Source organism: Borostomias antarcticus, assembly GCF_949987555.1.
Source record: "Borostomias antarcticus genome assembly, chromosome: 6".
NCBI classification, from domain to species: domain Eukaryota; kingdom Metazoa; phylum Chordata; class Actinopteri; order Stomiiformes; family Stomiidae; genus Borostomias; species Borostomias antarcticus.
This window is the reverse complement of record NC_140239.1, coordinates 28,503,691-28,530,141: the sequence shown is the minus strand read 5'-3', so window position 1 is coordinate 28,530,141 and position 26,451 is coordinate 28,503,691. Positions and strand designations below refer to the sequence as shown.

Sequence of the window (26,451 nt, the reverse complement as noted above, 5' to 3'; positions counted from 1 at the left end):
CCGATAAAATAATTCTCTGATTAATCCAATTTAAATTCTGTGACTTGTGTTGTCATTGAATTGTGCCCATATGAAGCTTCATAGAAGACTATTTGTGGTGTAGCCTACAGGACAACTCAGGTGAGCCACTCCAGGGGTATTTTTGTGAAACCTTTATTGGTTTGTGGGTCTTGAAATAAGCAACGGCGCTAACAGGTATGCATACAACTTGTAAGATATAAAACGAGAAGCTAAACTGCATGAGTATACCATCAAGCAAGAGATGAGGAAAAAATAAACTAAAATATTCAAATTAATACCAAGAATGGTTTAAGCTACCCTAGACTCAAGTTATCAGTATTTAACACTACACTGAATTTGACACTAAAAACAACAACTATATATATCATAAGCCATAGTAGCATAATCTTGACATTCTTCACCACAGGAGACAAGTTCAGTATTTTCACAGTCTGGGCACCTTTAAAGAAAGAGAAGTGATTGAAAAGCATGCCACAACACTTGGCATGTAGGATTAAGGATGGTGTAAGTGCATTATATGTAGTACAATATATTCTAAATTACTCTAACACTGAACTTTACTGGACCAAGTTCTCATGGATTTGGAAAAAGAAATATGACAAATCACAAGGACAACAGCCACTGCAGTTGTGAGAATTATAGTATTCATACTATAATTAAAGTATTCTATAATTATTTAGTATTTATAATGTATAGTAACATTAATTATTTATTAATTATTATAGTGACATTTCCATTAAACCTATTTTTGTCTAGTTTGTATTACCTTGTAGTACTAGATCACATGAATCTGAAGGATGAAAGGCTGTTGCTTGTATAAATATCAGGTAACATGGAAAATGTAGCATAGAAAATATTCATACCTGTATTTAATGAAAATTAGGTAAGTGGGTGATATTCTCTTCTTAGAAATATTTTGTCCGATTGAGAGCTCTCTGGGCCAGCTGGCCACTCTCGTCCGTTATCTTCTCCCAGTCAGTTTGACCCACCACAAAGCCGATAGCGCGCTTTCGGTCCGCATCTTTTTGCTCCTCAAGATCAGCCCAGCGCACCTAGAGAGCAGGATGGGGAAACGACCAAGGCTTTGTCTCATGAGCAGGAAACGGACGGGGAGCAATACTTTTATGAAGATAAGACTCGACACATATGCATATTAAACTATCCCGATTAAACTACGCACTTTCCTTCACTCTTTCTTGACTTTTTTGGGGGGGGATTCGGGCAAAGGATCACAGTTCATGGTTTTAGAAAACCCTTTTACCCTTTTCTTTCCTGGCTCTGACATTCGGGTGGCGTAGTCATCCGGCAGCTGAAGGTAGTCCTCCATGTCTGCCATGCCATCGCTGTCCCGCCTCCTTTTCCCGCCACTACCCAGCCCGTCCAGCTTGTCTGTACGGGGAGAAAAGTGCTGTCCAGGTCACCACTAGAAACCACCAACATGATAAACATGGCAATGTTGAGATGCTTTTCCCCATTTGTATGAATGGCCTACTTCTGTTCTGGTTTTGCCAATTATATGCCCCTCTTTTAAATCAACAGATAATCTGGTCTGAGGATCAGCAGTCAATCGACATTCTAATGAAAATTTTAAATGCACTTACTTATCTTGACTTGACTCTAGGCATAGGCCGGTATTGAGATTTTGACGGTATGATAACCTTAGGCAAAAATACCACGGTTTCACGGTATCTCTGGGCAAAATCAGTAATATTTTGCCATTGAACCAAATGTATTTCATTTTTAAATCAAATATATAAACATTTGGAACATTAGTAAACACTGTACAGTAGTAAAAACACTACAAATTAAGATGAATGCAGTCTCTTAAGAGAGCCTTGTAGCTCAAATCAGCCTAGCTTGTTTTTTTGAAGACATGCTCACTTTCTACACATTTGCTCACTTTCAGAGTTTATGATGCAGAAATGTGAGCATGTTTCACCTTTCCTGGATTTACTTTGGAGTGGTGACATTGAGAGGATATGTCCACTGGAATGTTTTCACAGTCAAATCACAAAAAGTAAATTTTTGCGTGACCTTTATTTTGAAATCCCTGGCAAGAAGATTGATTTTGTTTGTGTGAGGCTAGGCTCACGCTGTTAATGTTATCGTTTTATTTAGCCTGTCAGCCCACCTCGTAATGGATTATCCCTCACGTTAGCTGACAAGTGAGGGGTTGTACACAAACTCACCGCTGCACCATGTTTTTGTGGATTGGTAATGTTACTGTGCACCCGACATTTCGGCTTTGAAATTATGGAACGCATACAATCAGAGATTACATTCGGAACGGAATGTTAGTGATTTTTGAACCGTGATTTTTTTCACACCGAGGTATACCGTGAAACTGGTAACCGGCCATGCCTACTTTACTCATGACTTATCGTCAAGCTATATTCCTTTTGAAACCTTACAGTTGGGCATCACTTAGTCTACAATAGCCTGGAAATTTTGTCAAGTTAATTGAGCTTCAACCAAAAGGGTTTAAGACCTGATCACTGTTGCATTAAAGAAAAATAATAAGCTGCAGTATGTAACTTCTGTGTTCTGTTATGAGCTCGCTGAAAGCTAGCAACGAGGGACAATTCTGTCAGCCAAGTTCAATTCAGTCAGTGTATGCTTGCAGCCACGCTTGTAGAAACAGGTGTACCCACCCCACTAAGTTTTTTTGTTTGTTTGCTTGTAAATTATCCTATAATAATAATATAATTATAACTGCTGTAGCAGAGCCAAACAGCAGTCTACAAAGATTTGGTTTTCACAGAAGAGCTCAGACATGAATATCAGGTACAATCAAAGTCATGAATATCAGGTGTAGAACCTGTACCAGCATCCGGAATACATACCTAGTTTCGCCTCAGAAGTGTCCATCTCCCATTTGCTTTTTGGAAGGTAACCCTAAATTATACAGAGAGACTGCAACGGTTAGACCTCTGAGTGGCATTGGGAAAGGGGGCGGGAAGGAGAGGTTAGAAAGAGAAGGACAGAGGGTTTGGTGATAAGAGAGAAAATGGAAGAGACATTATGAATATTAAGAGTTTGGCATGCAAACATTTCACGTCATTTCAGTTGAGAGAGGGAAGGCAACACTAGGGCTTTGTACCATGAACAATTATGTAAATCTGTCATATGCTAAAATAGCCGTTAACAATGTTGAGTTAAAAAAAACACAAAATAAACATATATATAATAACATATGTATAATAAGTTTTATAGCCAGACTCCTCAATGTGACATGATTCCCAAACAAGTAGGGCGAGAAACGCCAGAGATCAAATAACGAGCTAGTCAACCTCCCAGCAGTGCCTGCAGGCACAGTGCTACAGTAGGACTGAGCATGTGCAGCATGCCAACTGGGACTGAGAGGAGGGTAATAACTCCCCAAACAATGTCTCTGGCCCCGTTTTCCAGATTATGTCACATTCCTGTGTGTTGTTTAGTTTGTTAGAACTTTTGAACACCTCATCATTTTTAGAGCCATGAAGGCAGACAGAGGAGAACAGTAATAGCTAGTATAGCTACAGAAGCTAGCAAACAATTATCTTTTTTTTAACTAGACCGCTAGAATAGACCACATGTTGGTATTCCTGATTGTGCAGTCATCAGGCTCATTCTCCCAAAAAAACACATTACTACAGTAGCTAACTGTTGGCATTTCCGCTGTACCGAAACCAAACCCCCAAAACATCCCAATTTGCAACTTAAGCTCCACCTGCTGGCTGCAAGGGTAAATTCAGTCTACTTGAGTCAGTTGGGTACGCCCACACTCCCAAATAAGGCTGTAGAAGAACACCCGTGTTGCTGAATGCATCTCCCATGAGCCCACAGTTTGAACCAGGCGTGTCCAGGCCTCTATGGGAGGAGGCACCCTCAGCTTTAGGCCTGATTCATAGTCGACGCAAACAACGCAAGCTACGTTGTGAACGCAAGCTCCAACATGACTCGATAGCTTGCGTTCTGTGTTTTGTGGAAACACAAGGAATTGCACTATTGCTTGCGTCAAGTGACAAATTTAGGCATGACGCACGCAAGGATGCAACAAGATCTTGTGTGGCCTTGCGAAGCTTGCGTTGCTTGCGCTTATAAAGTTTGCATCGACTATGAATCCGGCCTTAAACAGATTTTTTTTTCCTGGGTTGACAAAAGATTTTAGAAATTGCTGTAGCAGATTCAAACAGATGTCTACAAGGATACCGTATCACCAGAGCTCTTTTCACTGATTCCTCATTTTATCATAGCAATATAGATATTTCAGTGCTTGAAATCCTACAACTTGGACTAAGGAAAATATCTGATCGGGGCTCCAGATTAACTTTTTCATTGGATGCACTGGTGCGCCTAACCTTTTCACTTAGTAAAATGTAGCTCTCCCTTGGCTATATTATAAACAGCATTAAACGTTATTATTTTTGACCCTTCGCTGTTCGGTTTGCAGCTGCCTGACACTGAAACGCTGCGGGGCATTGGGCTGCTTCCCTAGACAATATTTGAATGGACTACTAATGCCTTGTGAAATATTACATTTCTTAAAATTGCTCAGCAATTCAGTGAACCTTTGAACTGACTGACCTCACATATAAAATGCTTTGGCATTGTATATCTATATTTCTGAAGTGAATCTGCAGTTCACTGACAGGTCATCGAATACTTACAGATTTGCTTGCAAAACATCAGTGATTAACCCCAAGAAACATACTTACCTAATATTCAATAATTGACAGATATACACAAAAGAAATATGTAATTTAAGTTTTGATTATTAAGCAAAATGAGATGAAATTTCAAACTACAAATTGGTAACTACAATGTTTTCATTGGATGAGTCGGTGGGTCAAATGGTTGCTCATATATTCATCAACTACATGTAAATGGAACCATTGTTTCACAATGAAAAGTGCCTTATAAATAAAATGATTATTTTTGTTATTGCTATTATAATTATTATTAAATCAAAGCAATGTCCTGGGTCTACATTACTGAAATTCAAACTAAATAAACACTACTACAGTGATTTTTGTTTGACTACTGCAACAGTTTGCCATTATTCTTCAAGCAGGAATCAGGGAGTGTTTTGTCTATTTATCCAGAACTAGTTTGACATCGGCATGATCACTGCATTTAAATTCCATTACATATTTACAAGGTGCGATCAGAAAACTGTAACATCACCGTAAATGAAGCCCGGCTACCACACAATTTCTGGGAACTAGCATCTGGCAGGGAATAGGTTCTAGTGGTCAGTAGGATTGACCACTACTGATTGGCTGAAATTGTTGGGGGGCGGAGCATAGCGGGCGAGGGAAAGATGATTGGTCGCAGCAGTCCTACTAACCAATAGAAACTATTCCTTGCCGGACGCTAGGTCCCAGGGATGCGGGAATGTGTGCACGAAAAACGGAATGGATTGGATACAAATGTGTGGTATGGACACAGTTATTTTACTGACATAATGACCCCAGCATGATTTCATACAGATTTAACTTTCATGATAGGGACATGGAATTGTGTGATGCAGGGTTGCGTAAATGCTATCATTGCATGCTCAGAGTGGTTTTAGTTAATAATATTGTTGTGTTAAGAATAAAAGTGCACTTCACTGTCATAAGTTACACAACGTAAGCCAAGGTGAGTACAAGGCTTTAGAGATGAAACAAAACGAAAAACTAAATACAGATATCGAAAACTTATTATTGTGGGGAAAAGTCACTTGAATAGATAAACATTTCCTTGTCTTTCTTGTTGCTCTGTGTATAGATGACAAATTATAGCTTAAATGAGTCATTACACCAGTCAATGCCTTTTCAATTTTTGTGTTCCCCACAAGAGGTCGCCACTCACTAACACCCCAAAAATCACTCAATCAATTTTAATATTTTTTCAACAAGCAAAAGGCAAATTTGTTGATGGTTCAGACACACTTGAAGAGAGCCATTCCCAATTTCAGAAACCATTCTTTGTAGAAACAACAGCAATTTATCTATGATCTGACCATTATATATCAGGCTAAAGGATTCAAACAAACTGCTAGCTAGCTAGCCAGCCAGCCAGCTAGCCAGCTAACATAAAAAATATTGTGCTCTACCCTCCTGATGGGCTTTGGGATATAATCTTTTCAAATGTTCACACATGGTGCTATTGTACAATGCCATTTCAATTTTGCACCACATTATTGGGTTGTACAGACCTTAGATGCTCTTGGGTTCATTATATTTTGTTCAGCCCATACTTACTGATCCATTCAAAATGAGACGAATAGGTCACGCACCAGTATTCAAAGTTATTGAGTACACATGAGGTAAAGTCACAAAACAGCTCTTAAATATATATATATTTTACTGGTAGTAATCCAGTAGATGAGCTTGTTAATTGCTCAATTTTGAGTAGAGACTTGAAATTAGTATACAGAAAGTTCTGAGAGATGCCAGCGTAGTTAAAGTTGAGGTAAAAGTTAGTCACCAGACTGTCATTTCAAATAAGAATTTGTTCTTCACTGACTTGTCTGGTTAAAAAAAAAAAGGTGAGTTTGCCCATTTTCATGGTTCTGCTTAAAAATTAAACTTAAATCTGTTTATCTACTTGACCACAAGGGGCAAGGGTGTGGATTTATTTTCTGCGATTTCAACTCCTACAATTAGATCTATAACTTCAAAAAATATACTTACCATTTAGGGAGGAAAGCCTAAAACTTTAATATACTGTATGATACTATTCACTTTGGTTATTATGCCACTATAGACTTAATGCTCAACTAGCCTTAATTCTCATATAATTTGTCAACAAGTCAGGTTAACGATAATGTCTAAGATGTGGTATAATCCTGTGTAATACTTGAGGTCAATCCAAACAGTTTTTAATGTATTTTTCTTTAGAGAGATTTTTTGTGGTGAATACATCAAAGGGTTAGCCCATCCTGATCCTGATTTAGGGAGCTCACATTCTGTTGCTCTCGCAAATCAGTCTGGATACTCTCCATAGAGATCCGTTTGTGCCAGATCTGAAAACGATCTCGCTTATCAGTGTTGGTTCTGAAGAATTTAAAACACAAACAGCTATGCTGGTCAGGTTTAGGTGTGAAGACAGCAAGGAGCGGCTGAAGTTGGTGCGTGATAGACGGTGATAGACAGATGGTTCATCCAATCACCTGCCAAGTATTTTTGAAAGGGCCTGCTCTTTTCCAAACAGTTTGCAATGGAGAGTTCCCAGATGGTTATGGATGGTTAAGCGAAGCAAACCATCTGGCACGTCAGGCTATCAAAAGGTTATGAATACAAATCTGAATCACCTTGCCAAAACATACCTTTCACAGGCACAATGTCTCGCATTTGATTTGTTCCAAGATAGCAAGCGAATCTGGGCCATATACAGGCCAGATCTGGCCCTTGTGGCTTAGTTCCGGCCCATATATGGCCCAGAATCATTACACATCCGCTTGCTATCTGGGTTCCTAATACAGACACTAATTGTGGGCATCTAAAATGAATTGTTTGTGGTACACATGAGCACAAATGAGTAATAATGGTTTTGACAATTACACAGTAACAGCACATGAGCATGCAACATGTCCTACCAGATCGCCTTCCTCCTCTTCCTCTTTCTTCATCTCCTTGGGTTCATCGTCAGGATTGAAGTCTTCCATTTCGACCTTAAACATAAAATCAAATTAGATTTTACTGACATGTCAACTCACGGCATATTAAATGTAGGTATGAGGATACATTGGAACTTGTTTTACTGTATGCATTACTTCTTAATGGTTGCCCGACACTTGGATGATATTGATACAGAGTTTAGGTTGTAATTGTTCATCTTTTTGTAAGTTATTTTCTCCTACTCAACTCATGTGAAGGGAAATGGCAACAGACCCAGTATAAACCAATGTAAGTCTTCAAAGCATCATACCTCTTCAATGGCAGCATCCTGAAGCAGGGACCGGACGTCCAGACGCACCATATGCCTTGGCGAGGACTCCCAGTTACTGGACATCTGTATTGCATTGAATTAAGAAATAAAATGGGGTGAATCTCTATACGTAAAGTGTTTTAAAAATATATATATATATAATTGTGACCTCAGCAGAAGTAGAGTGGAATCTGAAGGACATAACACACCTTGCTTATATCCTTCAGTGTCCGTGCATGGACATTTCTCTTTGCGCAAGTCTGATTGTCTGTCGTGATTTCAGCCACATACACCTACGGGAGGGAAACAATTTACCGCTAGTTAACTTAAAAAGCATGTATGAATAAAGAAATATTTAAATTAGAGAATTTTCTCAATTTAGGTTTGTAAAGGGGTAGTTCAGAATTTTTGACATAGAGCCTCATTTACGACTTACCCATAATGTTGCTGATTAATGGAGAATATTTTCAGCTGATTCCATGCTGTCTCTCGTACTGGCATTAGCGAAATGCTAATGCTAGCACAATGCAGTAGAAACAGCTAGCATTCAAAGAAAACCAAATAAACTCAAACCAAAATCAAATAAGAGGACAGTCTGTCGCGGGCTCATTTGAGCTTTCATACCATCGTTTTTATTTCAAGTCCAACTACCGTTGAACTCATTTGTTTGTTCAGACCTATATGGCTCTCTGTAAATCGAGAGACGGAGCGATATGTAACTAGCCGGCACCATTTTCTACAACAAGGAACAGAAGAGTAGACTATTCTCTTACTATCAACACAACAAGTTGCAATGGTCACGTTCGAAAGGGATATATCTGACTTGGCTGGAGTGTTTATAAGTGAGTCTTCTTTGAATGATAGCCATTTCGGTTTGATTGCACTAGTATGCCGCTAATGCCCGAACGAGAGACAGCATGGAATCAGCTGATTAATCAACAACATTATGGTCGTATATAAGGCTCTATGTCCAAAATTCTGATCTTCCCCTTTAAGAATTGGGCATTAAGAAGTGATATACTCAACACAGTTAACATGACTCACCTCAAAACCTTTGGTTTTGGCTGCACTCCAGAACTGATCAAAGTGTTTCACCTTATCATTAATAGTGTCGATAATAATGAAGGGGAAAAAGCCATCATCCAGTGTTTTCTTAAAGGTTTTAAGCATGCTGCTCCGGTAAGTGTCCTCCATCTCAGGCTCAAACTCGTACTCAAGCACCTGTAAACATGAAGTGGTGTTGAACTTGCGCAGGGTCGTTAGTGTCAACATCACCTTGGGGCAAACTCTAATTTCAGTACAGTTTTAGACTCATCTCTGAATAAAAAGGGATGGGTCAATCTGCTTTTTGGGGAGAGTGAGAGATGCAGCATCCCAACAAAATCAGCTCTAGAATCACCCAAAATTGCAGGCCGACTGATCAGCCCATCCCTATTCATACAGCCCATCACTAACGTTGATGTATCATTTAGGTGAATGTAAAAGGCATGTGCACCAATCTCGAGCAGCAAATCAGACCATCAATAAGAATGTTTTACATCTAAAACACCTCTCAAAAACCTGCTATATGAAAATATGGAACAACTCGAGAAGCAAAAAGGACTGACCTTGTTCTTGACATGCTTGCCTGTATCTGGATCTTTCTCCATCTTCTCTACCTCCGTCATGAAGTAGTCATCTAAGCCCAGCACTCGTGGAGGGGCACCTCCACACTCTACCTCCTTGTCCTTAACAATGAAAACAACATTGAATCTCAGAGGGACATTTTACATGCGTGGGTGGGGTCTTCAAAGGATGAATATTCAGATGTGCGATACAGTGCAGGGCAGCTAAAACCTTGTTTGAAATACTGTAAGACTGGCTCTGCAGAACCGATACATTTTTCTCAGTTCACCTTTAAACCTTTACATTTTTCGAATGTAGTGATGCATTTCACACGTTAGAGCAAATTGATGTATCTACTTAATTGATAAAGCCGGTGTTCGTCACTAGTCTGACTAGAACATGAATTCCCTGTGTTCAGTGATGTCCGGCAAGTAGAAGTCAGGCAACACCAACCACCATTAAACTTACCCGAATGAGCTTCGCAACATGGGTTTTTCCACTTCCTGGAAGCCCCCTCATTATGATGACAATCTGCGGAACAACAAACACGCAGAGGTTATAATACTAGGCAAAGTAGCAGAAATGTGTAGACGATGTGCGTGTTAAGCAATTACGAGGCGGCGGTCATGTGCACCCTATCAGGACGAGAAGCTCTGCCGGGTGGTTTGAGGATGTCGTCCACGTTCTTGATCTCTGGTTTCTTCTCGACCCGCTGGGGAGGAGGTTGTGGAGCTGGTAGTGATGGCGTGGGGCCCGAACCTCGCTCATCTGGATAACTCCTCCTGTCACCTGGGAGAGCGCACAGCCACCATCACTCACTGCGATGTGGGCTTACATATTGTAGAAGGTACCACCTTACTTTATTTGTTTGTGACATTTATTTTTCAAAATGTAACAAAGAAATAATATACAAATAATATAATCCAATTTATTTGTTGGATTTTAATTCCAGCAAATGGAGGGTGTAAAAGTGAACATACACTATGAACTTTTCTCCCTGCCGTCTTATCAAGAGAGCAGGAGTAGCAGCTTTAGTAATGAAATAAAATAGGTAACACCTCACTTACCGTAAGGTGAAGAACCGTGGTCATAGCGCTCAGGTCCGCTGCGCTCATATGGGGGTCTATCGTATCCGGACCTTCCGTATGCCTCTTCTCGATCTCGACTGCTACGGCCTTCTCTGTCGCGCATGTCCCTCTCACGGTCCCTATACCCTGGGCGTGAAGGGGGTCCTGGAGGGGGCCTAGGCAAATGAAGAGGGAGTTGATGGCACCTAAGCTCCGTTCACACAGTTACAACCAGCTGGACTAATCACATAGTACAATGTGATATACTACCTTTCTTCAACAACCATGGACTGTTTGCTTGAAGCAAAAACAAACAAGTGTTACAGTGGGGCTAAGTGCTTCCAGACAGCAGCAATAGTGGGTTTCTTAAAACCACTGAGCTGACTAGTAATACCTTTCATCTCTGGGGGGATACCGCTCCCTCTCGTATCGTTCTCTTTCATAATCCACAGGGGGCTTATCTCTGTAGATCTCCCTTTCTCTGCTGTACTCCCGTCGCTCCATGTAGGGGTCCATCCGCCGTTCGTAATATGGATCTCTGTTGTAGGGTTCTCTCATGCCTAGAGGTTCTAGAAAGATTAAAAAACAAACAGATGACAATATTGAAGATAAAGTGACTGTCTTACTAAAACAAAAGGCCCTGCTTTACTCTGTTTGCTCAATCTCTGTAAGCATCCTGGCCTCTGAAGAAACAAACCTTTTTCATAAGTTCTTTCTGAAGGAACTGGGTCAGGTCTCAACACAATCCTCTCGCCGTAAGACATCCGTTCCACAGTTGTACCTGGTTCTGAAAATATGAACCCGTTTAAGTCACATCCGGTATTCTATCACTTTGCTTTGTGTGTATTTGTGAAGTCAACATAATTCTAGTATTGTGTTTCCTACCATGTCCATGGCCATAATCCACTGTTTTGGGAATGACAGGTGGTTTGGGAATGGGAAGAGCAGATGACAGGTAACCTGTATTTGAGGGATTAGCATCCCATGCCAATGATTCACTGGCAGGTGTCTGCCCAGATCCAGCCATAGTAGCCTTGAAGAGAAAACGTTTTCATTGTCATTCATTCATTCTTTCATTGTCATCACTCCCCCCCCAAAAAATAAGTGGATAATCAATAGGAATGTCACAGTGTGGATTTCTTTCTCACGACTTATAAATTCATGACAACACCGGTGTTAACGGTACAGTCTAGCCTACAATAAGAGAGCGCTTACTTTCATATTTGGCGTTAGACGCTCGCCTTAGGCTACATTGAACAGCACTGTTGTGTAACCTTTTTGAATTTGGTGTTGTATGCCTCCATGGCTTGCCTGCAAATGCGCGATCAGAGTAAGGTAGCGCTAAGATATAAACGTTACACTCTGTCCTGTGCTTCTTTATAATTAGAATTTGTTTGTTGCCATGCAGTTTTTCAGCATAGCCTGCTAGGAATATACACCATGCCCCAAGCAGATTCCTAGTATGTTCAAAACCCACATGGCAATAAACAAATTCTGATTATAAAGCAGCACAGGGCCAAGTGTAATGTTCATCTTATTCTTACTTTACTCTGATCGCGCATTGGCAAGCTGTGGAGGTATACAACACCAAATTGCCTCCACAAATCAGTGATGAACGGAACGCTGCTAGAATAGGCGAGAGAATAGGCTGCTAGAATAAACTAGCCAGCTAGCTAGCTAATGGCAACAGCCACTAGGTTAAGTTAGCTGAACAGCCATCAGGTGGCTAGGTTAGCTGAACGTGAGCTAGGCTAGCTAGCCACGAGAGGCTATAGCAATAACCTCCCCCTCCCCTCTCCCTACTCTCTTCACATGAATTGAAAGTGAAATCTGAGTCCTCTAGACTCCCCTCTGTGCTGCGTGTGCATGCAGAGGGGCAGATCAGACACTTGTTTGAGTTTGATAAGTGGGCACCGATACGCGAAAATTAACTAAATAGGTAAAACGATGGTGGGCGGTGTTAAAGTAATGCCTCGGTGAATACACGGTGTGTGACCCAACACCGAGTAACACCGGTAACACCCACAACCAATAATGATCAACAAACACAGAAAATAAATCATAATCACACATCATTAATTAACACCTTTCCCTTTTAATAACCCGCAATCGTATCGTTTACCTTTAAGGCATTCCTCACTTCCTCGGGGATCTCCAATCCCAGGAGACCTGGGGGTAGCTCAGACATGGGGTCAGAGGTCACATGTTGAACCTCTCCTTCACAGGTCTTCTTAACTTCCTGCCTTTCTCTGATTGCAAAAGAGAGAACAAATAACACTAAATTACTTGGTGCATGTCAAAATCGACAGAAACAATATAGATCAACAATTTAACCTTTCATTAAGAATTAGTTACAGGCTATTTTCTTTATTTAACCAGGAAAAAACCCCATTGAGATACAACCTCTTTACAAAGGGGGTCTTGCCAAGAAAGGCAGCAAACGGTATACAAAATTGCTGACAACAAAACACCACAAACATCATCATTCCTTCCAAACATCATCGATCATCATCCCTACAAAGAGGCATTGTCCTGGAAGCAATCCTTTTTAAAAACACATGTCACCAGGGTCTTTAACTCGAGTGGCACCAGCACCTCCTACTGGAGGAGATGCAGTACTGGGGGGCAGGGAAGTTGTCAGCGAACAATAAGAGAAAGTTGTCTTTCCCAGCTCAGTCATTTCTGAAGTCCAACTATCATTGAACCCAATCGTTTGTTCGGACCTAAATGGCTCTCTCTGTAAATAGGGAGGCGGAGCGATACGTAACTAGCCGGCACCATTGTCTAAACAATAACAAGGAACAGAAGAGCGGACTATAATCTTATTATCAACACAATAAGTTGCAATGGCCATGTTCGAAAGGGATATGTCTGACTTTGATGAGGAGTTTAGTTTATGTGACGATTCTTACTTGCTTGGAGTGTTTATAAGAAGATGCACTTGTGAGTTCTGGCAAGTAGTAGTACATTGGCTCTTCCTACGTTAAATGCAATTATTGTTAGTCGCTTTGGATAAAAGCGTCTGCTAAATGACTGTAATGTAATGTAATGTAATGTAATGTTTTATTTTGATTTTACTAACCATTTCGGTTCAACTGCGTGAGCATTAGCATGCCACTAACGCCTGAATGAGAGACAGCATGGAATCAGCTGAAAATGTTCTCCATCAATCAGCAACATTATGGGTAAATCATAAATGAGGCTATGTCCAAAGTTCTGAACTACGACTAACTAAGTAAAATCTAATCCTGTAATGGCAACAGCAGAATAATCTGTTTGGTATTGGCAGAGCATATTTGTCACATTTTTTATGGGCACAACCCAAATACTCATCCCACAAAGGCATGCACCTTACAAGTGGGGCACCATGGGAAATAAACAGGCTTTCCAACAGTATAAAATGTATTGCCAAGAAACATTGTTACAACAGAGTAATCATCTACCGAACACCAATTTCCGAATTTAATGTTTTATGTTTAGTTAGAACCTGACAAATATCCAGCTGGGCTTCAGTAAATAGCCAAGCTAAGTGTTTTCTATGAGACAAATACCAATAACATTAGCGTAGCTAGCTACAGTTTGACGGATAGCTAGCTTAGCTAATTTGGAAGGTTCCAAAAGGGTACAAAATAGATTTTTATAAAACCGAACTGGAAGTGGTTTTCAAGAGTTTATGAATGTAGCCAGAATGCAAAAATGAAACCTACTTGTCAGAATGTGAAAGTGAAACCTAAACTAGCAGTCACAAGCCATGATAAAATAAACCCACACATGATTAAATCATGAACAAATACTCAGCTAGCAAGCTAAACAATCTAGCAAGCTCACAATCTACACGTTACAGGAGGTAAAAGTTGCACCAGGGAATGACTGGCGCATTGCTCAGCTAGTCACCGGTAGATAAACAGTATGTAATGCTACCACCTAGGGGTTGAGAACAAATAGAATTTGGTATTTGTTAAAATCTTAACAGTACCCATCTCTAATTATTTGTTCACAGTAACCAATAATTAGTCAACCGTGAAAAATGAGAGTTATGCACATCTGGGAGATGGTGTTAGTGCAACAGCAACAACACTTATTCTCAAAGCAGCGTTCACAAAGTACACAAAACTGGAGCGGCATGGCACCGTTTCACAGATCAGGACTTGAAATGTCTGTACACAACCGAAGAAATGTTGATGAAAATTATAATTACCTTATCTGCTTGAGCTCTTGTGCTGCTTTCAGGATGATATCATGCTGCCGTTGAGAAAGAGCAACTACACCAGCGGCTCCTTGAGGAGCTGGTTCTACTGGGCTTTCTGGAACTATACCGAGTGGAATAGCTGGAGGTGGTGCTGGCTGTGGAAAATCTTGAGGCTCGGATCTGTGATCTTCAAAATGGGGTCTGCGATCCTCAAAGTCTGGTGGATACCCTCTGTCTGATGGGGGTGGCCTTGGAGGTCTCTCCCATTCGGGAGGGGTCGGGTACGTCGTCTCCTCACGTCTGTATGGTGGATCTTCTGGGTACTCGCGTATTCGGAGCTCTCCTCTTCCTCGCTCGCCCCTTCCCCGCTCGCCGTCGTCGTCGTACATGTACGGCGGTCGCTCTCTTTCCTCAGGCCACTTGTCCTCCCTGAAATGCTCCGGCGGCGGCGGCCCGCGGGGAGGGTAAGGTGGGTAGTCTCTCTCCGGACGCTCTCTGTCCCATTCACCGCGGGGCTCGTAATATTCCTCGCGTTCGTACTCGTGGGGATGATACTCACGAGGTGGCGGCCGTCCGTACCCGTCATCGACTGGGCCGAATTCATCGCCGTAGCCCTCGTTGTACTCCTCATCCAGCGCCTCAGGGGGGGGAGGCGGGCGCCTCATGCCTCTGCCCATACCTCGTCCCATTGGATGATGACCCATGGGGCGCCTTCTCATAAGGCCCCTCTCCAGCATTTCGTGAGGTGGTGGAGGAGGACCTCTAGGGTGGGGCGGCTGAGGCCAGCCAGGCTCTCTCTCGATGTCTTCGTGGTACAAAGGGGGTCCCATGCGGCTTCTCATTTCCATATCACGTGGCGGCGGGGGACGCCTCATATCTCTCTCCATCATGTCGTGATGCATGGATGGCACTCGCGGGTCGTGCCCGTGATGCATGGGCGGCCCGTGGGGATCCATGTCCGGTCCATCGTGACCCATAGGGGGCCCTAGAGGATCATGGTCCATTCCATGAGGCGGAGGAGGGGGGCGCCTCATACCCTGATGCATGAAGCCGGGACGGCCGCGAGGAGGTCGTCCCCGACCAGGGGGGAACGGAGGTCTCATGCCTCGCACAGGAGGCCTCCTTTCCATCCAATATGGATCCCCCCGGCCCTCTTCCCAGTATTCCTGTGACTCTGGCTCCTCCCAGTGCATGTCCCCTCGGCCCATCGGGTGTCCCCTCACAGGCTCTTCATAGTATTCTTCTGAAGGGTAGTGGTGCTCCTCTGGTACCCACATCTCTTGCTCGGGCTCTACATCAACAGGTTCCTCCTCAGGCTCCACACCTCCAGGCTCCTCCAATGAGGGATCCTGCCATTGGTAGTCTTCCTCCTCCACACGTGGCCTCATATCCTCTTGTGGCTGCCTGTAATCATATGACATCTGTTCTGCCTCTTCTCCGCCTCCAACTGGGATACAATTGGGATTCACCTCATGGCCGCCGGGCATCCCCCCACGTCCCCTCTGCCCACGTCCTCGTCCCTGTCCTCTGACAGATGGTAGCGGCGGTGGCGGCAAGCCACGTCCCCTACCGCGTGCCATACTTGGCGGGGGCATTGTCTGATTGGGCGGGTCTTGTCTTGGTGGTCCTTGAGGCCCCGGAGGCTTTGGCCCTGGAAGCCCCTGAGGCCCCTGAGGCTTTGGCCCTTGTGGTCCGCTGTTATTGTTGATATTATTATTTTTTGCTGGCCCACTTGGTTTGAGACTGCTGTTACTTGGAGATACAACAGGAGGAGTCACCTTCTCATTTTTAATGGAGTCCTTACTCTCTGCTTCTGCTTCGGGTTTTTTGGGCTCCGGTTTTGTGGTGGTTGTCTGAGGAATGGGGTTGCTTTGCACAAAAAAGCCATCCAGTGTGTCCATGGTGTAGTCTTCCTGCTCTGCTTCATTCCGTAGTGCAGGCTGCTGTTGCTCAGCAGGTTTTGAGGCTGCTGGTGTGCCTGCTTTGGGTGCTTGAGGTTTAGAAGCAGTTTCTGGTTTACAAGCAGGTTCTGGTTTAGGCTGGGGGCCTTGCTGTACTCGTTGCTGCTGGGGTCCAGGTGGTCGTTGTTGGGGTCCGGGGGTTCGTGGTTGGGGTCCGGGGAGTCGTGGTTGGGGTCCGGGGGGTCGTAACTGCGGTCCGGGGGGTCGTAACTGGGGTCCGGTGAATCGTGGCTGGGGTCCGGGGGGTCGTTGTTGGGGCCCGGGGGGTCGTTGCTGGGGTCCGGTGAATCGTGGCTGGGATCCGGGGGGTGGTTGTTGGGGCCCAGGGGGTCGTTGCTGGGGTCCGGTGAATCGTGGCTGGGATCCGGGGGGTGGTTGTTGGGGCCCAGGGGGTCGTTGCTGGGGTCCGGGGAATCGTGGCTGGGGTCCGGGGGGTTGTTGTTGGGGCCCGGGGGGTCGTTGCTGGGGTCCTGGGGGTCGTAACTGGGGTCCGGTGAATCGTGGCTGGGGTCCAGGGGGTTGTTGTTGGGGCCCGGGGGGTCGTTGCTGGGGCCCGGGGGGTTGTTGCTGGGGTCCAGGAGGTCGTTGCTGGGGACCGGGGGGTCGTTGCTGGGGTCCAGGAGGTGGTTGCTGGGGTCCGGGGGGTCGTTGCTGGGGTCCAGGGGGACGTTCAAATGAAGGAGGGCCCTGTCTTGGGGGTTGTTCAAATCTGTCCTGTTGCCCGAATTGAGGCTGATTCCCTCTTGGAGGTTGATCGAAGAGCTGGTGTTGATCAAATCTGGGGGGTCCGTCGAATTGCTGTTGGGGCTGCGACTCAAACCTTGGTGCATTTCCTCGAGGACCATCGAACCTGGAAGAAAATAAGTTATATGAGTACATAAACTATGTTGACATTCAAATTGTTACACACTGCCATGCACTGAAGAGCAATGCCCCAAGCCGCAATGTCATCAATTACCTTGGGCCTCTAGGACCGCTGTAGCGCAGTGGTTGACCTGGGGCAGGCCCAGGTGGCCTGTCTCCTCTTCCAGCCGGTCCAGCCGGCCCTGCTCCTCTAACAGGTGGTCCGGAACTGTAACTGTAAGACTCTGAATGTGGCCCTGGGCCAGGAGGTCCACCAGTGGGTCGTGGACCTTGAGGTCCAAGTCCAGAAGCATCTGTGGGCTCCATACTCGGCATGGTAGGGCTCATCCCATGTTGCATATGCACATGTTGCACCATGGCTCGGAGGCTGCTCACCCGCTCTTGCAAGTGGGCATGGGTGGAGGTCATTTGCTCCTGCCACTGCTTCCACTGGAGCTCGTAGTCTTGCAGCTGGTCTTTGTGGGGGTAGGACTTGAACTGCTCATGCCACAGATGGAAGGTGCGGCCCCAGTCCTGGAAAACAGGGGTGAACTGCTGCTGCTGCATCTCGTAGTGCCTCAGCTGCATGTCCATGGGCATCGTCTGGAACAGGGTAGGGTAGAGGTGTGAAAGGGAGGACGTTAGTCTCTTAAACAGGATGTTACCATTGATAAGGAGATCAAGCATAGATGCAGTATATTTCAATTGAGTAATTTAATGAAAAAAAACATTAAAATGTGTTAAAATTATGTGATTAAAATATGCAAAATGTTAAATGTAGGGGCAGACGATCATAAAGGAACTTCAATGAATTTACTGATCTGATAAAAGCAAACATAAGTCTGATTAAAAAATGGCTTACTGTAGCTAAGCGCAAGCCTAGAAAACATGTTTGAGTGCAGTCAGCAACTGTACCTACACTGACGCAGAGAACCAGTCAAAATTCACCAGAAAGACTGCTGCTACTACCTGTAGATGTGACGGCTGCTGTATCAACTGCTGGTACTGCTGGAGGATCTGCTGCAGCTGCTCATGCTGCTCCATGAGGGCCTGGTACTGGATGCCCGCCCTCTGCTGCTGCACCTGCTGCCACTGGGCCGCCGCGGCCTGGAGCTGCTGCAGACGGGCCGCTTCCTCCGGGTCCTGAGGGGTGACTTCGGGCTGCAGGTGACAGGATACGCCGGGTAGAGTTGATGAAATGCATCTTTTTGAGATCCAGGTCAGGACTATGAATTATGGTTAGCCTGAATTGTGTGCAGCACAAAAAATCCAATGACTCCTCCCGATTCTCGTCACAGCAATTTTTGCCCCGTCGCTTCGGTACGATTCTGTTGAACCATAACCAATAACAGGCTAATAATGATCATAGCCTATAGTACAACTTATCAAGAAGATATGTTAATAGACCATTCATGTGAGACACAAATATAATAAGCTGTGTTGGCTTGCAACACATCACGGATGTTAAAATGGATCTGGCAGCTTGTACTGTGGTTATAACAAAGCTAATCTCAACCAGATGCAGTGTTTCCCCTATATGCACCTAGCAGTGGTATTACGCCGCGGCTACTGTGACCGCGGCTGCTGCGAGAGGAGAGCAGAGAGGTGGAGAGGAGAGGGCTCCCGTCTTCTCTTTAAAACTAACGCTGGCGAGATTATTTTTTAGCTATGGACACTTCATATCCAGGCCAATTCACACACCTGTGAGTAAAGCCTATAAACGAGAAACTTTACGCTTACCTGATAACGTCAGCACAACAATTCATGGATAGAGGTCTGTGCTCTCTGAGCACCATTTTAGTCACCATTACAGCAGCGGCTGTTTTTCTAGCACCGAAGGTGTCTCTAAAAATGATGGGTGTCTCCAGTTTTGTTAACGTTCAGCAATTTTCAACTTTTATTGGTCTTTGTAAGTATCTGGTGATCAGACTGTGATCTATCCGTACCAGATGTGTGAGAGTTGACACCCTGGCAATTAGGGCTGAGCGATATGACACTTTAATGTATATGGTGGGACGATAGAAAAATGTCTAATAATAGATATTTCCCTTCCGCCTCACCGTTTTGTAGAAACGGCACCGATGCGGAATGGGGGATTATTTTGCTCCACCTTTATTAAACAGGCTTCTACTTGGACACCTGTATTAGTGTTTGCCTTTGCTAGCAAGATCATACAAATACATATAAATAGAATAAAGTGTTTTATGATAAAATAACATTTTCCTAGTTTAACACTGGTTGTACCACCTGACATGAAAAGTGCACCAGCCCACCTAAGAGTTGCAAGTGGCTATTTTATCAATATCTGAGAGAGATCTACCAACCTTTTCGTTCAGCCATTAACCTGTTGGGGTCCTCTTCATGATGCAATATCCTCACCCATTGCTCTCTGTAAAGCGTATTGTGTAGCCTCTGTGTATGAAATGTGCTATACAACAAATTTGATTTGATCCTGTTTACTGTTATTACCCCTTCACTTCAAAATAAAAGTCCCATGTTTATGTGGTTCGGTTCTTATTGACGATTGTTGTATTGTTTGTGTTGTTGTCTACTATGTATGGTCCTGCTGTCTAGAATGTCGTATTGTTGTATGGAACTGTCCACCATGTATTGTCTTGTTGCCTTGTACACTGAATGTTTGTTGTATTTTTTTTTATATTCCCCATTCTTTTTTGCAAGAACATCTGCCCAGGGACTGCCGTTGAAAACTAGCCACACTGGCTAACACTGGCACATTTACAGAAATGTCAATTAATGTGCACTGTCCCTGTAATTTTAAACCAAATAAAGTAAAAGTAAAGTATGGTTGTGCCACCCTGACATTTTGAAAACAAATTGCTGGACAAAAGTCTTTCAATTATTTTAACAACTATAAAACAATTGATATTTGTGAATTGTGTTTATTTGAAAGGTTTCAAACATAAAATCATGTCATAGTATTTTATATTTAATTTATTATCATTAAAATGTCATTTTAAGTGTTCTTAGTCTGTTCATTTGCTCTGTTACGCCACCTGACATTTTGGGGGTTTGAGATGCCAAAACAAAAAAAATATTGAATGTACTGAAAATACATTCAAACTAAACAGGTTTTATAGTATAGTCATACATAACTTGAATTGATTAAATTAATTTAAAATGCAAATAATGTACACAGACACAAAAAAATATGCATGCCATTGTAACCCATGCATTTCGTCATGCCCTGGGTGGGAATCGAACCCGGGTCTCCCACGTGACAGACACCGTTTTAACCAGCTGCGCCAATGAAATCTAGCTCTTCATTGGCGCGGATGGACGGTATTTATACTGGAGGGGATGAGTTTAACCAACAACTCGCTACCTACTCGAGGACTCAGGAGAACCAAGTTTCACTCGGTTACACTCACCCCCCTAAACTCACTCCACATCCACAGGGCATCCGGGTCACGGCACCAGTGTAACCCATACGATTCGGCATGCCCTGGGTGGGAACCGAACCGTGGTCTCCCACGTGACAGACACTTTTTTATCCAGCTGCGCCAAGGAAAATCTAGCTCTTCATTGGCGCGGGTGGACAGTATTTATACTGGAAGGGTGAGTTTAACCAACAACTCGCTACCTACTCGAGGACTCACGAGAACCCAGTTTCACTTGGTTCACACCATGTCACTGACCCAAGTACAAACTTGAATGCTACAAACTAAATGTTATAGAGAATAATGGGTCGATTCAATTCAGAACATGAAATAGTGGTACACTAGTAGGAGAAATATTCGCCCATCAGGTCCGGAAGAATTGCATCCCCAGTAGGGTTGCACAATACATAGAAACTTCGATGGCATTGCGATATCAAAATCCCGCTAATCTCTCAATATAGTATTTTTTGGCTTTGAATCTATCGAAAGCACAAAATGCACTTTGAAACTGCGCTGGAAGTATACAAAATACAGCAAGTAACGCAATTGACATTCCCTTTTTGTCCCAGCAGTGATGCCATACTCCCACCGGTTGATCATTTGCCAAGAAAAATAAAACAGCCGTAATAAGATATGGGATTATTTTGGTTTACAGCCCTGCGAAGATGGCAAAGTTGACAACAACAAGCCCATCTGTGGAATGTGCTATAAGACGCTTCAGGTCAAAACAGGAACCAAACAAACTGGACCAAACAAACTGGACCAAGCACTTGTGTGATAAGCACCTTGGAAATCAGACGTCAGGTTAGTAGTGGCAAGTGAAACGTATTTTCAGCCAGCGTTGGCTAGATAACCATCTCTGTCACAGAGCAGTGTGCTGGATAACCTTTACATGACATTTCTAGCCGACGCTAGCTAGCTGAAGGAGCTAACGTAGGGTAGCTAACATCACTTTAAAAGTGACATTATACATACATTCATTCATTCATACATTTAAAAGAACAACCAATAAAGCCATTCTAGTTTAATTAACAGGTGCAAACCAATCACAGGTGAAAAATGTGACAACCATGCAAACCCATATACACAAATTAAACAAATGACCTATTTTGGATGAAAAAGGGCTATTTTCACCTAAAGGTGACAAGTCTGCACCCCTGACAAACAATCCCCCTCTCCCCTCACATTGTAAACAGAGTAGGCTGACAGTGCTCGCCTGGCTCTCCACTCACAGAAACTGCTCTGCTGCCTGTGACTACTGCTGTGTGCACAGGCAGACACAGACCAGGGCTCAACAATAACGGTTGCCCGATGGCCCGGGGCCAGTAAACAGCTACGTCGAGCATGTAAACATATAACTCACTGGCCCGACTTTTTTCAATGCTCAGCGTGTTTTCAAAAAGAAAAAAAGACGTATACACAGCGTAGTTTACTTTGAACATAAAAAGTTTTTTTTTGCCTGATTTGATTTGAATGTGCCATTCCACCAATCAAGATTCTCACAGAGTCAGACAACATGCCAACATGGAGGTGAATGCGAAATATGAGTTCGGGCCACTAAAAAAATGACTTTGAGCCAGTAGATTTCTGACCCACTTGCCCGACCGGGCAAGTGAAAAAAAACCTTAGCGTTGAGCCCTGCAGACCCTTGTTTCATAGTACGGTGATTACTCAGACCAAAGTATTGATAACATGCTTAGTCTATTTTACCAATATGAGTTGTTTTTTGTATATTAGATGAGAGGGTGCTGAATAATATGCGCAAATTAACTGAATGGGTAAAACGACGGTGGGGGTGTGAAACAACAGTGAAGCTGTGGGAAAGTAATGACTTGATGAAAATAATTACTTTCATCATTCGTTCATTACTCGGAGTAATGAACACCGAGTAACGGGCAAGGCTACAATACGGTGATATAACTGAATCTCTGTGTACAAAAGGCTACATATGCCGCAGGTCGGTTACCACGTCCGACCCCAACACAACCTCTTCTACCACGTACAGGAGAACCATGAGAGGCAGTACACTATATTGTGATATGTATCATTATTGAGATATGAAATTACGCATATCATGATAGATGATTTTGTCCATATCGCACAGCCCTACTGGCAATAATGAGGAGAATACAGATGTTGTGCATCAGTGCTAAACATGAATGGGAATCTTTTTTTTTTTCCTTACCGTCTCCTCTGGTGGAGGTAGAGGTGGGGGCTCCTCTTTCTCTTTAGGTAGAGGTGGTGGAGGAGCATTTTTTGGAGGTTCTGATGGAGGTGGAGGGGCAGGTCCTGATGCCTGGCTTTTAAGATGTGGTGGCTGATTGTCCCCCTGGTTCTGATTCTGTTGGGCCTTCTCATTTTTCAGCCTCTGCAAATTTGCCAGGTGCTGTTTGTACCAGTACTGCTGCTGTTCCTGGGATGGAATATTCACATGGCAGTCAGACACACTCCACTCACAACAATGGGGGGGTGGGGGAGGGGAGGGGAGGGTTGACAATGAATAAATAAATATGGGAATTTTAAGTCAATGCTATTTTCAGTAGGCCTATGTCTTCTTTGGGTTCGTTTCACGCAGAACACATCTTTCTCAAGATGGCGGCACGCACTGAGAGGCAGCGGCCCCTCCAGCTCCCGCTAAACGGTGCTAGTTTTTCTGTTCATCATGTTTACATACGGGCGTTTATGGCCTACAAACCGTTCATTAGCACTAAACGCCAGCAGTCGCACCATAACAGACCGCATTCGTAGTAGTTCCCCCCCCGTGTGGTATGATGTTTCGTGACAAAGTTGTATTATTGCGTTAGTAGCTGCACATTATTCCGTGAGGAACGACCTTTTGTTCCCGTATACCAACCTATGCATGTGGATCTATGACTGCTGCCAACAATTGTGTTGTCAGTAAGACAAATGTGACAGTCATTAGCCAGCCAGATCATATTCATGTGACCTGTAAATAATGCATCGCTTAAACAATACGAGAGGCCTTTCAACATGGGCGTCATCACAGGCGATCACCACATGAAAGCACGATGTTACCTGCAAAGACATAGACGAAAAACCGTGCGTTTCCGACGTGGAGGAGTTGGCCTGCCCTTTGGGGGGAATCAATTCGTTCTTGTTTACCTCTTTAGATGCGGGAGCCCCGTTATTCTGTGGAGTCGCCGGTGTTGTCGGCTCGGGCGGAGGAGGCTGAGCCTCGTTGGGCTGTGGCGGCGGAGGCTGTGGCGGATTTTGATGAGGACCGGGTGGGCCTCGCATTGATGGGGATTCGTCCTGATAATAGGAGCCCCCCATGTCACCGTATCCAGATCCTTCATTTTGCCATTGGTCCGGGTACCCGGCCGTAGCACCACCGCCATAACCACCAGCGTCAGTGTTGTGGTGCAAAACCGATTGAAGCTGCTTCTGATGAAGCTGCTGCAGTTGCTGCATTTGTTGGAGATGCTGCTCCCGCAGGCTGGAGAAAAGCGACGTGGCTGCGGGGGCCTCGTATCCTCCTCCTCCAAATCCGGCTCCTTGAGGAGACGGGCCCCTAACCTGCTGGTCTCTTGGACCACCGAAATTCTGTGCAGGTGGCTGGGAGCCACCATAGTTACCCCAAGATGGATACATGCTCGGAGGCTCGCAACGTGAAGGCCTTGATGCTCACATAAAGAAGGCGATGTTGAAAGAACACACGCTAAAACCGATCCTTTAGAAAGGATTAGCAAGCTATGCGTTCGTCGTGCGGTAGAGACCACAATCGATGATGATTATATGACTGCTATGTGTATCAATAAATAATGGATTTTTTTCGGTAATCCGCTCATTTCAAGCTAACAAGTTATGAAAAAGCTGCGATCTGCTGCCACTGCTTGCAAGAGGAAACGGAAGCTTGCGTGTGCGTCATGTAAACGCCATTTCCGGAACGCCCATTTAGTCTTGCGCTGGTCTCAGATCAGTTTTGTTTTTAATCAAGTGGTTTAGATATAGTTTCATACATGCATGGTTTAGAAACTTTAGATTGATTTAGAGATAGAAGGTTTCTGTAGCCTATCAGTGAAAAGAGAAAGCTGATCAGAACCCAGAAATTATAATCTCCAAGGACGGAACCCATTTCCCCTAAAATGTTCGCAGTGACATTCTGCAAGAAGAGATGTATAAAAAGGTATTTTTGCATAAAACATGGCTTTGCATAAATGTTTTGATCATCAATGGATTCGAGCTTATTCTTTCATTATTTTACTGATAAACATGAAAGAGTTTGCATGACAGTGAATGTAGCCTACGGTAAAATCATCTTGCAATTGTTTTCATCATCCACAAGGTGGAAACATTGAGACACATATGCACAGTCTCAGTTGGTCTCAGAATTTCAATAGGCAATAAAATTGTTTTTTGAAGTATACAAGTTTAACCATTTATGTCATTATAGATTATTAATTTTATTTAACATAATGTATCCAATATTGCATATTAATGTGCATTAATGAGATAGTAGGCTGACTTTAAAATAACATGCCTGCAGATGTACAGTATGCATGTATTGTGCGTCCATAGTTCCTTAGCTGAGAACCAGTGGTCAACTGCATGCCCCCTGGGAAGGTCCACTCACCAAGAACCTTAGAGAAGTGGGACGAAGGAGAGGACACGGAAGGTGAAAGGCCACTAACTTTAGATTGCCCTTCAGGCCTGGCAACCCTCGAGAGTTTTTTTTCTGCTTCTTTTCTTTCATTGAGATCACTAGTAAATCTGTATTAATTTTTACCAGAACCACTTAAAAAGAATCGTTAAAGCGGATTAATCAAGCCCGTCCTGTTTAATGTCTCCCGTTAATTAGTTTGTCAGCAGTGTTTTAATATCGCCTAATGACTTCATATTTCACTGATGACATTAAAGGGGCGTTAAAAGAGGGAAATGGCCCATTCAGGATTCAGCTCTTTTGCCCAAGATGCCCTCCCTGTGTAAGACAAGGTCACGCAGGCCTAGCCTTTAGGGAGAGACACATTATCAAGGGATGAGGGGGTTGAAATCCCATAGAGGAAGCTCTCTCTCCCTCTAAAACAGCATGACGGGCACAATGTGATACAGTGTATTTAGAACAATACACAGCATAGGGAATTGCATAGTACGGCTTATAGTCCATCTTAGTGTGCTGCAGTGTATAGAAGTGCAGGATAGGTCTAAAGAGAGGCATGGAAAACTTTAATGTAATATGTTAATGTACTGTATTGTGTTTTTATACATAAAATGGTGGGAGGATTGTATGCAATTTGTGTTGATTACACCCTCACTTAAAATGGAGAAAGTATTTCACTGTTTCCAAATGCAATTGCAATACAATTCTGTAGACAAGTTAACTAATTCGAACTGGCCCTTTCCAAAGCTACAAAGTACACAAGAAAAAATCCAAAGTACACAAGAAATAATGTAAACATTATACAATATTGAGGACACTGCACTTTCACAGTGATGAAAATCCTATGTTAAAC

The 26,451-nt window shown here is 43.6% G+C and overlaps 1 protein-coding gene across 2 annotated transcripts; it reads right to left on the bottom strand.

Annotated features, from left to right (window-relative positions):
• On the bottom strand, nt 1–24,812 carry ylpm1 (YLP motif containing 1). 2 transcript variants are annotated; one of them, XM_084439221.1, is made up of 21 exons: nt 24,104–24,812; nt 23,166–23,393; nt 18,552–18,743; nt 17,698–18,185; nt 14,788–17,589; nt 12,712–12,838; nt 11,475–11,622; nt 11,287–11,376; nt 10,984–11,158; nt 10,590–10,765; nt 10,157–10,311; nt 9,991–10,053; nt 9,525–9,644; nt 8,962–9,138; nt 8,127–8,210; nt 7,918–8,001; nt 7,586–7,660; nt 2,865–2,916; nt 1,283–1,410; nt 885–1,073; nt 1–460 (listed from the first exon to the last, which is right to left on the bottom strand). In XM_084439221.1, exons 1-20 carry the CDS (start codon nt 24,590–24,592, stop codon nt 927–929), a joined length of 6,000 nt encoding a protein of 1,999 aa, XP_084295347.1. In that variant the 5' UTR covers nt 24,593–24,812; the 3' UTR covers nt 1–460; nt 885–926. The 2 variants fall into 2 exon arrangements, with proteins under 2 accessions (XP_084295347.1, XP_084295346.1); XM_084439220.1 differs by having other exon boundaries at nt 1–1,073.
• Between the last annotated feature and the right edge of the window lie 1,639 nt (nt 24,813–26,451).

Excerpts from the sequence above, each read along its gene's own strand:
- ylpm1 (XM_084439220.1), bottom strand. The coding sequence starts at position 24,592 with ATGTATCCATCTTGGGGTAACTATGGTGGCTCCCAGCCACCTGCACAG. Across the intron at positions 10,312-10,589 it reads CCACGGTTCTTCACCTTACG|GTGACAGGAGGAGTTATCCA; the intron begins GTAAGTGAGGTG and ends GCGCTCTCCCAG. Across the intron at positions 10,054-10,156 it reads GAGCTTCTCGTCCTGATAGG|ATTGTCATCATAATGAGGGG; the intron begins GTGCACATGACC and ends GTTGTTCCGCAG.